The sequence below is a fragment of the Pongo abelii genome, chromosome 8, assembly GCF_028885655.2.
Source record: "Pongo abelii isolate AG06213 chromosome 8, NHGRI_mPonAbe1-v2.0_pri, whole genome shotgun sequence".
In the NCBI taxonomy this organism is placed as follows: Eukaryota; Metazoa; Chordata; class Mammalia; order Primates; family Hominidae; genus Pongo; species Pongo abelii.
Window position 1 is genome coordinate 110,444,805 of NC_071993.2, and position 13,020 is coordinate 110,457,824.

Sequence of the window (13,020 nt, forward strand, 5' to 3'; positions counted from 1 at the left end):
CTGTGCCTCTGTCTCTGGCCCGTCATTCTCCTCCAAGGTTAGCCATAGAAACTAGACTCCCTCTTCCCTGGGGTGGGTCATAGAAACCAGAACCCCGTTCTCCCTGAAGCCAGCCTTAAAACCATACAACCTAAAAATATTACTCTAGGCCCAGCGGGTAGTGGTTCACGCCTGTAGTCCCAGCACTTCGGGAGGCTGAGGTGGGTGGATCACCTGAGGTCAGGAGTTCAAGGCCAGCCTGGCCAACATGGCGAAACCCCGTCTCTACTAAAAAATACAAAAATTAGCCAGGCGTGGTGGCAGGCACCTGTAATCCCAGCTACTCGAGAGGCTGAGGCAGGAGAATCGCTTGAACTTGGGAGGTGGAGGTTGGTTGCAGTGAGTTGAGATGGCACCACTGCAGTACAGCCTGAGTGACAGAGAGACTCTGTCTCAAGAAAAAAAAAAAAATTACTCTAATCCCTACCCCCAACGTTTCTGTGTGAAAACTGGCCATAAAGAAATGATTTGACCTGCCTTGTTAGATTGCAGGTCACAAGATCCCCTTCTCCCTGTCCCATGGGAGAAAGAAGTGCTGCCCAGAGAGGCCTGGGAGAACCTAAATGGAAGCCTTGCTGGGTTTTCCCCCCAAGTCTGTAACATCAGCTCAGATCTTTTTTATCCAATCGTATTTCTGCGTGGTTGTTTCCATACTCTGTTGAACCTAAGCATAAAAATGAACCATTTCCTCTGTGTCTTTGGGTCTTCATCCTAAAAACTCTGGCATCAAATTAATATGTATGCTTTTCTCCTGTTGATCTGCTTTTTGTCAGTGATTTTCAGTGAACTTTCATTGGGTGAAGGGGACGTTTTCCTTCCCCTACAGTTCCTTCTTTAGAGAGGACTTCCTGAACCTTCTGCCGAGACCAGTCCTGCGGGTTAGAGGCTTTCAGAGCCCCCTGGATGTACTTTCCCTTCCAGCACTGAATACAATCGTAATTACTTTTTGAGGTGGGTGGGTTATTTAATATCTAGGGGCTCCCATTGTACCATAAAGGCTAAAAGTCCTCATCTGTTTTATTTACTACCATATGCCCCAATGCTTAGCACAGTGTGCCTAGTACATAAAGGATGCTCAGTTAACAAGTGTGAATGAAGGAATACATGAACAAGTGAATGAAGAAAAGAAGTGAATCTTGGACCAAGATAAATTTGTAGGGAGGCAAGAATTCAGACATAAAAGGGAGACAGCACTCACCTGTACAGTTCCGCGAGGAGATAAGACAGTACACTTCTGAGATGGCACAGCTCTGTGAGATGAGTGGGGGGCGAAATGCCTGTACAAAGCTCACTGCCATGGCAGCTGCCACCAGATCACCTCCCACTGGCCTCCTCTAGACCCTCAGGGACCTCTCCCCATCCCACATGTCTCAGCCTCCCCCATCAGAGCCAGTCAGCACAGGCAGGGAGAAGTCATTTCATGTGGCTGCAAAGGGCTGGGCAGAGCTGAGCCCCAAACAGAGAACTCCCTCATTTTCTTCTTCTTTTTTATTTTTATTTTTTTGAGACAGAGTTTTGCTTTTGTTGCCCAGGCTGGAGGGCAATGGTGCGATCTTGGCTCACTGCAACCTCTGCCTCCTGGGTTTAAATGATTCTCCTGCATCAGCCTCCCAAGTAGCTGGGATTACAGGTGTGCGCCACCATACCTGGCTAATTTTGTATTTTTAATAGAGATAGTATTTTACTATATGTTGGCCAGGCTGGTCCCGATCACCTGACCTCAGGTGATCCACCCGCTTCGGCCTCCCAAAGTGCTGGGATTATAGACATGAGCCACCACATCCAGCCATCTTCTTTTTTTTTAGAGATGGGGTTTTGCCATCTTGCCCAGGTTGGTCTTGAACTCTGGGCTCCAGTGATCTGCCTGCCTTGTCCTCCCAACATGCTGGGATTACAGGCATGAGTCACCATGCCTGGCTGGACTCCCTCATTTTCAATGAGGGCCTTGGAAATGGAAGCATGTTAGTGTGGACACGATTTCTCTGCTCCCATTGTAGTCTTTGGGTCCCAGTGCCCTTCCCTGTATGGGGATGCTGAAGGTCTCTCTTGTATCATCATCACAAATTGGGGCAGGTGCCCAGGGATTTATATGAATCATATAGAAACCTACCCATCTGCTTGGCCAGGACTACCTCCCTGGGTGAGCAGTCCCCTCCCCTGGGAAGATGGCAATAACCGGTGACTTTCCCTCTGTCCTTCCCCTGCTTGGTTGCTCAGAAGCACCACTAGATTTGTTGGTTCTCCTTCCCCCGTCTAAGAATTCTCTCCTCCCTGGCCTGCCTCTGGACTCTGCCTCTGTGATTAACCCTTTCTCTCCCTTGTTGCCTCCTCTTCCCACTCCAAAACTTTAAAAGTCTTAGTCCTTCCTCATCTCACACAAGCCCCTCTTCTCGATGGCCCTATCCATTTTCGCAGCTTCAGCATCCTCTCCACATGGGTGAACCCCAAATATCATCACTCTTCCTGACCTTGCTACCAAGCACTTGTCTCTCATTCCCAATTGCCAGCAGGATAAAATCAAAGTCCTGAGCTAAATCCTCAAGTCTCCTGCCATCTTCCCCTCCTCTTGCAAACCTAGCTGAGATGGGGACTGCAGCTGCCCAGGCAGCATGAGGGTGGGGACTGGAACAGCCAATGCCCATGCCTCCAGTACATTCCTGCCTTGTCTGGCTTGCCACTGTGTCTCCCGAAGAAGGTCCACATACAGGACACGGTGAGGGGTTTGAAACCACATTGGGGACAGAAGAGGATGAAAGATACCTTTGAAAGCTGTCAAGGACAGAGGATCAAGAGAATGTATTCCCAGGTACCGAGCTCAGGGAACGTGGCTTGATGGGACTCCTGGGCCCTCTGGCCAAGGTCTTTTGCTTTTGCCGGGCTGGACTGCATGCCTCTCCACTTGGCTCTTTGTTCACTTGTTTTCTCTCTCTCTCCACTTCCAGACTCGAAGCTCCATTAAGACAGGACTATCTGTCTTGCTCTCTGGCCACTCTAGTCATTCAGTGAGTATCTGCTGAATAAATAAATAGAACATGCTCTGCCCCTTGACCAACTTTATGCCTTTGTTCCTTTTTCTTTCTTTTTTTTTTTTTGAGACGGAGTCTTGCTCTGTCACCAGGCTGTTGCAGTGGCGTGATCTCGGCTCACTGCAACCTCCGCCTTCTGGGTTCAAGTGATTCTCCTGCCTCAGCCTCTGGAGTAGCTGGGATTACAGACGTGCTCCACCACACCCAGCTAAGCTTTGTATTTTTAGTAGAGACGGGGTTTCACCATGTTGGCCAGGATGGTCTTTATCTCTTGACCTCGTGATCCGCCCACCTCAGCCTCACGAAGTGCTGGGATTACAGGCATAAGCCACTGCGCCCAGCCTATGCCTTTGTTCTTATTTCTTCCCTTGAGATGCTCTGCACCCTCCCTCCATCTTTCTTTCCACATGTCAAAATCCTTCCCATCCTTAAGACCCATTCAAATGGCACCTTCATCGTGAAGCCTTCCCTCACCCCCAACCCCCGCCCCGCTGAGAGCCTCCTTCTCCCTGCTAACTCCCCGTGGCACCTGATTTGCCTTTATTAGATCACTTACACCTTATGCTTTGGATTCTCATAATTTCTGTACCCACCTCTGTCCCCCTAATAAAGCGCCAAGATGTAGACTTTGCTCTCCTCTGGGCCTCTGCCCCTTGCTGATGACTCCCTTTCTCCCCAATCCCTGCCCCGCAGACGTCCTGCTATGGCCTCCATCAGCACAGATGTTGGCCACAGACAGCATACCCGGTTCGCCCCATGCTTTTCTACTTCCTCAGCACAAGGAAGCACAGCTCCTTGAGGGCAGGGGCAGGTCATCGGTGTATTCTCTCTTCCCTATTCCCTGGCACAGTGCTTTCTATGCAGTAGGTGCTCTATAAGTGCTCAGTATAGGAAGGTAAGAGGATCGATTGCAGTCGGCGACTTTTTACTCCAGATGCTGCTTCCCTGGAGCCCAAAGCAGCCTCCCTGAGCCTCCTTTCCCCAGGCTGGGACCTCACTCATGCAGACTGGACTGCCGCCAAGGTCTCCCTCCTTCCTCCTCACCCTATCACTGCTAAAGCTTTGCCTAAACCAGGTCCCAACCCAGCGCTATTTCAGACATTTGCATGGCCTGACCACAACCATTAGGTGGGGGGAGGCTGAGCTGCAGGGATTTTCTGGTCTCACAAGGTCTCTTGTCAAGAGCCCAGGAGCACAAAAGTTGCCTGATGAAGGGGGGCAGGCTCCAGGGTGGGGGGCATCCAGGGGCCCCCGTACTTCCTGGGGTGCTGAGGAAGTAGAAAAGCATGGGGTGAACCTGGGTCTGCTTCCTGTGGCCACCATCTGTGCTGATGGAGGCGACCGCAGGGTGTCTGGGGGTGGGGGTAGGGAGTGGGGGCTGGATGAGTCATCAGGGAGGGGCAGAGGCCCAGAGGAGAGCAAAGGCTAAATCTTCCCCAAACCCTTCCTGTTCGGGCTGCCAGAGATGGAGTGGCAGTTTTGTTTTTTTGTTTTTTGACACAGAGTTTTGCCCTTGTTGCCCAGGCTGGAGTGCAGTGGTACGATCTCGGCTCACTGCAACCTCTGCCTCCTGGGTTCAACCTATTCTCCCGCCTCAGTCTCCTGAGTAGCTGGCATTACAGGTGCCCACCACCATGCCCAGCTAATTTTTATATTTTTAGTAGAGACAGGATTTCACCATATTGGCCAGGCTGATCTCAAACTCCTGACCTCAGGTGATCTACCTGCCTCGGCCTCCCAAAGTGTAGGATTACAGGCATGAGCCACTGAACCTGGCCTGGAGTGGCAGTTTTTCCAGCAGAACTAACACTGGCATTTCAGGGTTTTTTGTCTCTGAGCTAGACCCCACACTCCTACTTTGCTCTGAGGAAATCCTCACCAGGGTGCCAACCTCTTGCTAAGGGCAGCAGTAGATACCCCTGGGAATGTCTAGGGGAGGGGGTCATCTTAGGAAGGGAACTTGCTGAGCCCAGGGCTCAGGCTAGCGGTGAGGCAGGTGGTGCGTGGAAGGTGAGGGAGGAGCGTCTGCCCCCGCTGCAGGAGAGCAGAAGGCTGAGAGGAACTGCGTCTTGAAGGAGGAACCCAGGCAGGGCTGCTCGGCTTTGGTTGGCCAGAATTGGTGGGGCCTGGGAAGGTAGGAGCTGGGAGAGTCAGCCCCTTGACATTCAAACACAGAAATATCCCCTCAACAGGAAAATATAAAAGTAGTCATCTGTAGCAGCCAGCAAGAGGCACTAACTAGTGGTTTCAAGAGGAACTCAACTAGCAGAGCTTGCTTAGAACTTGCTATGAGAACCTTGGTATAAGCTGCTAGAAACCCCAGAGAATTAAAGACACAAGCCCGGGCATGGTGGCTCACGCCTGTATATCCCAGCACTTTGGGAGGCTGAGGCGGGTGGATCACCTGAAGTCAGGAGTTTGAGACCAGCCTGACCAACATGGTGAAACCCTGTCTCTACTAAAAATACAAAAATTAGCCGGGTGCGCATGCCTGTAGTCCCAGCTACTCGGGAGACTGAGGCAGGAGAATCGCTTGAACCGAGGAAGCAGAGGTTGCAGTGAGCCGAGATCGCGCCATTGCACTCCAGCCTGGGCGACAGAGCAAAACTTCGTCTAAAAAAAAAACAAAAACGAGAGACAATTACACAAATGAAATTATCGAGGCAGCAGACTAAGGTCATTATTATTATTTAGAATTGACATCTAGAACCCAGAACCCATGGCAGATCTATTTAGATTCTTGCTACTCAAAGTTTGGTTCACTGACCAAAAGCACATCAGCCTCCAGGAACTTGTTTAAAATGCAGAATCTCAGACTCGGTCCTGGCTACACTGTCTGAACCTGTATTTAATAAGGCCCTCAGTGAACCGAGTCTACATTAAAGTTTGTGAAGCACACTGGAGGCCACACCCAGAAACTAGGCAGAGATTGGGCTACTTTAAAAAGGAGGCTAACAAGAGTTAGGGTGCCTGCCGTGGGGTCCCCACGGCCTGGAAAGGCTCCAGACCTTTGTCAGCGCGGCATTTCACCTGTGAACACTGCCGCTTCAAGCCTGGCCAGGACCCTACACGTCGGTGTATTGGGACAGCCTCGTGCCCAGTGCCAAGGTAGGGGTGCGGTGGCTAAGGCCACCCCCGCAGAGCCCGGGGGATGCAGCAAGGTCCAGCGGCGGCTTGCTGGAGTACCAGGTGCTTAGGAGGCGGTCCACCTGCTCCCGGCTGGAGATTGCGCGCAGGTGGGCCTTCCCACTTCCACTGTCCAGGCCTTCTGGGGGCTCAGGCACTGCGGGGGGCTCGAGGCTCCTGGCTGCATTGTCCCGGCGCAGCCCCCGCGCCTGCAGCTCACTGTGCATGCTGGCGAAGAAGTGCAGCACGCAGCGGTGCGCGAAGTCCCGCGCATGCTCACAGCAGGTCTCGTCGAAGAGCTTCTGCTCCAGGTCCACGTAGTTGCTCCAGTATCTGCGCTGCAGGAAGACTGTCTGGTCGAAGCAGGGTCTCAGGCAGCGGGCCAGGAAGGCCGCGATGATCAGCAGCAGGGTGACGCTCCAGCCGATGGCCTGCAAAGTAAGGAGGCCCGAGGTTAGGTGTGAGTGGGGCCTAATCCTATACATATGTATTTATGAATACTTATGTGAATATTGCATATTTAATTTCATCATGTCTACATAATAATATTCTTCATTTTCCAGTGGATTCAAATACTCCTTAGAGAATTTAACTGCAGTATACCACTCCAAACATCATAATTCATTAATCAGAGTATTGAATGAAATGGGACCAAATAAAATAAATTGAGAAGAATGAACACAAAGAAAATTGTGTGATCATCAGATTACATGTCCTCTTTTGTATCCCTGTGTCCTTGTAAATTGAATTAACTCTTAGAGCATCTGCTACTTGGGGAACTATCCTGTATAGTGTGGCAAAGGTATTCCAAAGTCCCTCCTTTTACATTTCCCATCCATCCTTCCTCAAATCTATCCACTTTCCTATTCAGTCATCCGTCCTGCCAACCATCCTTCATCCATTCATCTACCCTCCCTTCCATTCATTCTCTCATCCTTTCATCTAGCCACCCATTCAACCATCTCTCCACCTATCCAATCGTCCATCCTCTTGTCTTACTGTAAATCCGTCATCTTCCCATCCAGTCAAGCTCCTAACTATCCTTCCATCTGTCCATCATCTATCCATCTCTTCTCCCATTCATTCATGCTCTCATATGCTCCTCCTTCCTTCCCTTGATCCATCTACTCATCCACGCCCCCATCCAACCATCCATCATCCATCCTCTCATCTTTTTATTTATTTATTTTTATTTTTTGAGATGGAGTCTTGCTCTGTTGCCCAGGCTGGAGTGCAATGGCGTGATTCAGCTCACTGGAACCTCCCCCTCCTGGGTTCAAGCCATGCTCCTCCCTCAGCCTCCCGAGTAGCTGGGATTACAGACGTGCACCACCATGCCCAACAAATTTTTGTATTTTTAGTAGAGACGAGGTTTCACCATGTTGACCAGGCTGGTCTCAAACTCCTGACCTCATGTGATCCACCCGCCTCGGCCTCCCAAAGTGCTGGGATTACAGGTGTGAGCCACCACGCCCGGCCCCCCTCATCTTTTTATCCAGTCCTTTGTCATCCTTGTGTGTCCTTATCTGTCTGTCTTCCCATCTAGGCATCCACTGTACTATAGTTAGTGGGAGGCACTGTGCTAAGGACTAGGGACTCAGTCATTGCTCTCACAGAGCTCATACCTTAGTGGAGGAAATAGATGATTAAATAGGCGATGACTGGGTACTTGTCATAGAGAGGGAGTCCAGAGGAGGGACACCCAACCTGACTTTGAGGGCCAAGACTAAAGGCTGAATGACAGTGACACACAATATGAACAGGGGACAGTGTTCCCAGCCAGGAGTGAGGACAAACTGAAGTAGTTCTCTAAAGCTGGGGCCCACACCTGGCAGACTCCTCTCCCTCCTCTCTACCTTCCAAAGCCATAGTCTCTTTAAGGCCCAACTTGAGACATGATGCAATTGTGTGGACCCAGAGCAGGGAAGTCACGTCTCTAAACCACAGGGACATATTTGAATCCTTATCATTTACAGAAGTGATTTCCACGATTTATAAAGCTCTCTCATTTGGCATCTCACAGGACTTCCCCCACATCACCAAATTTAAGGTGAGTATTTTATACATGAGAGCAGAAAACCAACCAACTTGCTAAACTTTACATGACTGATAATTTACAGCTGAGTCAGGATTCAAACCTCAGTCTCACTGCAAATTCCATGCTCTTTCCACCGAACTAGGGAAAGCCTAGAGTGTTGAAGCTTGCAGGAGCCATCAAGATGGAGGAGCTCAAGCTCCCCTGTATTTTGCATGATAAACTGAGGTCCAGAGGGGTAGTCCCATGGCCAAGGTCACAGTCTGAGCCAGAATCAAGTGCATCCTGCACCCGGGTCCTCCCTCCATCGCACCACTGGCCAGCCCATGAGCCTGTCAGACTCCCCAAGGGGCAGGGGCTGTGTCTTTATTGTCTATAACCCTAGTGATGCTCCGTGTGTAGTGGGTTCACATAAATACTTTTTGGTGGACACAACTCAGTGCTGGGGCCCTAGGAGAAGTGGTGGTGGAATCTGGAGTCTAGGCTGGGGGTAGAGCTGGGGTTTGTCCCCCAGGATAATAGAGTTGGTGCCTTTTGGGAAGATCAGCATCTGGAGAGAGCCTATATTGTTGGAAGGTGGTTAAGAGGAATAATGACACTCCTTCCGATCCCTGCTCTGCCTCTTATAAGCTGTGTGACTTTGGCCTTATGAACTAAACTCTCAGAGCCTGCTTCCTCATCTGGAGAATGGGATGATAATGGTTGTTCCACAAAGTAAATGAAATAATACATATAAAATGCTCACTGCAGTGCCTGGCACATAAATGCTCAATAAGTGGAGATCAGTATTATTTCTCACGGGTGGGAAGAAGGTGCGCAGTGGGCGTGGGCAAGGCAGAGCAGTGGTCTCCAGTGCTTCCTGCCTCCTGGGAATGGGCTGAGCCCATCATCTGTCCCTCCTCACCACCCCCCCACCGCACTCCAGAACCAATGCGGGGGATTTGTGAGGGTACAAGGGCTGGGGGAGGATCACCCCTGTTACCTGTGACAGGCACCGCAGGTAGCGAGACACTGCCTTCCGAGCAGGGCTATCCCTGACCAGCTCATCCTCCTTGCAGGGAACCTTGGCCAAGAAGAGCTGTACCTGGCTGGGGGTCATGTTGGCAAAGTCCAGAAACTTCTCAGGGTCCACAGAGCTGCTGAAGGCACACACCAAGCACTTCCCATCAAGGAGGGCCAGCAGGATCCAGACCAGGGGGGCGGCCAGCGCCCTCTGCAGCACAGAGGAGCACATGTACCTGGGAGCAGAAGAAGGAGGGGGGTCACAGGCGGCAGCTGGAAGTCAGCTGCAGCAGGGGAGATGCAAGGATGGACTGTTGGGAAGTCCCAGGCTGGGTTACATCAGACTGCAGCTCCCAGTGTAGAGGTCTCAGCGACAGAGGCAGGGAGGAAGGAGGGCGGGGGCCGCTGGGATCCCCAGGACTGGAGCACTGAGGAGTTGGTATTCCTCTTGCCCTAGGCCTTGCAGCAGACACTGCTGGTGCCCTACCCATGCCAGAGGCATCTGTGGCTGCAGTGGCTGGTTCTATTCACCTGGAGGGCCCGAGGGCCTCCTACCTCAAGCACCTGCATTGTTCTACCCCCGGGACTTTGGAGGATTTTTTGCTCCAGAGAGGGGTAGGCTGGAAGCACTGAAAAGTTAACCCCCAAATCAACCTTCAACCCCAGAGGGATGGGGCCTTGTGGATAAATATCCCAGCTTCTTAAATCCTCAGTGGGACAATTCTGAGATGTGTTCTATGCATGCCCTTGGGGGGTCCCTTGAAGGATTGAGCCCCAGTTGCCCACTCATTATCACATTCTTTCCAGAGCCTGCTTTTGGAGGAGAGCCTAAGCTAAGACAGCCCTGCCCAGTAACCCTCCAAAAGCAGCACCTCTAATACCCCTACCCACAAGGCATCCCAGGAGCCCACCCTCTGACTGGCCTCAGGCGCCTTTCCTGATCAACTCCGCCCCTGCCTGTAGTGACCTCGATTGGGTGTTGGCCACAGGACAGGAGCCCAGTAGAGCTGTGCCCACTGGACCCCAGAGGAAAAGGCCAAAGACGCACCCAGTGCCTGTGACCCACCCTGCACAGCTGAATTGCAGGGAGATATAATCCCTGAGAGCATGGAACAGAGGCTGCGGGTGCACCGGATGCAGATGTTGTTTCTGAATTGGATTGTACACAAAACATCCAATGGTGTGTGCCAGGCATGTGTGTGCGTGGCCTACCCAGTGTGAGCTGTAAATATGTTCTAGGCAGTGGTGGCTTTAGCATTTTCTTTTCTTTTTTTCTTTTTTTGTCTTTTTTGAGAGTCTTGCTCTGTCGCACAGGCTGGAGTGCAGTGGCACGATCTCGGCTCACTGCAACCTTTGCCTCCCAGGTTCAAGCGATTCTCCTTCCTCAGCCTCCTGAGTAGCTGGGACCACAGGTGCCCACCACCACGCCCAGCTAATTTTTTGTATTTTTTAGTAGAGACGGGGTTTTGCCATGTTGGCCAGACTGGTCTCGAACTCCTGACCTCTGGTGATCTACTCGCCTTGACCTCCCAAAGTGCTGGGATTACACCCATGAGCCACGGCGCCCGGCCCCCCCACCCAATCTCTGGCTCTTTATTCTCCCCCCAGGCTAGCCATAGAAACTAGAATCCATCTTCCCCAAGGTGGGTCATAGAAACCAGAACCCCTTTTCTCCAAAGCTGCCACCATAAAACCTAAAAATATGACTCTAACTTCCCCCGCGCCTTTCTGTCTAAAAACTGGCCATAAAGAAACGATCTGACCTACCTAGTTTCATTGTAGGTCATAAGACTCCCTTCTAGAGAGGGTCCTGCCCCGTGTCTGGGAGAAAGGAATGCTGTATAGAGAGGCCAAGAAGAACCTAGATGGCCTTGCTGAGTTTCCCCACTCTGTCTATAACACTAGTTCATCCCTTTTTTTAATCCAATTCTATTTCTGCATGGCTATCCAGACCTTGTTGAACCTAAGCATAAAAATGAACCATTTCCCCAGTATCTTTAGGTCTTTATTCTGAAGGCTTCTGTGGCACATAAAACGGTAATCAAATAAATTTGTATGCCTTTTCTCTTATTAATCTGCCTTTTGTCAGTTGATTTTCAGCAGAACTTCAGAGGGCAAAGAGGAAGTTTTCCCGCAGCCGCTAGAGTGGCCTGGGTAATTGGGAATCCTGTGTCATTCCTATGTTTACAGCACTGGCCATGGAAAGGTGACAAATGATAGGAACAGAAATATGTTTCCAGAGTGGAAACTGGCAAGTGGCTCTCTGTGAGCTGATAATTCCTAGTTGGGGAAAGGAGAGGGCGCACCTGGCAGTACCTGTAGGGTGGGTGGAGAGTCCCCTGATAATGAGGATGGTTGGGGTTTGGGGGTGCACTTGGCAATGCCTGTGGGGTGGTTGGGGAGCCCCTGGCAAAGCCCATGGGTCACTGAGTGGTGTGGGACCGCACCTGATGATGCCTGGGTCCTTCCTCCGGTGCCCTGCGGGCCGGCGCCACTCCTCGACCATCACCACAGACTGCCGGTTGGCGAGGAGGCCGCAGAGAAACAGGGCGAGCGGGGGCGTGAGCAGCAGGCCCAGGCCGTAGAGCGCATTGTAGCGCGCCAGGCAGGGACAGTTGAAGTCAAAGGAAGAGTACAGCTTGACGGTGACCGCAGCCAGCAGCAGGCAGATGCCATTCATCACCGACTCCGAGCTTGACTGGAAGTGCTGGAAGAGCATGCGGAATTTATCCATGGCTCCAGCCTGGATGGGTGGGCAGCTGTCGGGTGGGCTCAGTGAGGCTCTGGCCACCTTCCTGGTGTCTGCTGCGCTGGAGATGAGCCTGGGATCTGCAAGAGGTTCTCTCTCTGCTTCCAAGGGCCTGAGGGACCAAGGAGGAAGCAGTGCCCAGGCCCCAGCCCAGGCTCCTGGGGTCCAGCAGGCACTTAAGGCAGGGACAGGCTCTCTCCACAAAGGCTCCCCTGCCCAGCCCGATGGTCCCCTGGTGCCACTCCCCTCCTCTCTGGGGGAATGAGTCACCCTCTGTGACCAGGCAGCCCAAAGCACCTCTAGGCAAATGGGCCCCGCCCTGTCACTCCATTCCTCCCCGCCCATTTCTCTTTGCTTTAGGGTCTGGATGCTCAGGCTTGACAGCTGTTGGAGCTTCCTTCGGGGGCCAGGCAAATTCTGGGTGTGATGAGGCAAAGATGCTGATGGAGCCAAAGTATGTTTTCTGGTCTTGATCAAAAGCATGACTTTGAACTTGTCTTAGAGGCGTAGTAAAACAACAGCAACAACAACAAAAAAATATGACGACTCAGCTTAGCCCAGGGAGATTTCATGTTGGCTTTCCGGCTAGGAGGAGCCAGAAGGGGCACCTATTCCTGACTGAAGGCTTCCTGGAAGAGGAGACCCTTGAGAGGAGTCTTCAACCATGTTTCAGCATTTGCCATGAAAGGGAAAGAGGAAGGGGATGGCCTTCCTGGGAGACGTGCTAACCATTGTGCATTAACCACTGGGTGCCCATGGGAGAGGCTGCTCAAGTGCCACGCCCACACCTGCATGGCTTCCCCCCGCCCTTCTTCCATGTGAGGGGCATGCATTTGAAATCACTGCTTCTTCTCCTAACTCTCCGACGTCACTAGGTCTCTCCTTGTGTCTCAGTTCCAGCCTCTCTGAAGGATGACAGCCCAGATGTTTGAGGGACCCCTGAAACCTGCAAAATGAATTTTGTAAAGGTCACTTAGCCCATATTTTAAGTCAGATCATCCCAAATAAGTCTTGCAAATTTCATGACAATCTGTGTGGTCTGT

The 13,020-nt window shown here is 51.7% G+C and overlaps 1 protein-coding gene across 7 annotated transcripts in view; it reads right to left on the reverse strand.

Moving 5' to 3' along the window:
* Positions 1-5,721: 5,721 nt before the first annotated feature.
* Positions 5,722-13,020, reverse strand: part of CALHM3 (calcium homeostasis modulator 3) — a 45,131-nt gene continuing 37,832 nt past the window's right edge. For 4 of the 7 annotated variants that reach the window (XM_054522805.2, XM_054522804.2, XM_002821120.4 and 1 more), the window contains 3 exons: positions 11,676-12,923; positions 9,209-9,464; positions 5,739-6,622 (listed from right to left, as the gene is read on the reverse strand). In XM_054522805.2, coding sequence (XP_054378780.2) covers positions 6,131-6,622; positions 9,209-9,464; positions 11,676-12,460 — 1,533 coding nt within the window. In that variant the 5' untranslated portion in view covers positions 12,461-12,923 and the 3' untranslated portion in view covers positions 5,739-6,130. Of the gene's footprint in view, positions 6,623-9,208; positions 9,465-11,675; positions 12,924-13,020 lie in introns of all 7 variants that reach the window. The other 3 variants (XM_054522807.2, XM_054522803.2, XM_054522808.2) reach the window with 1 other exon arrangement.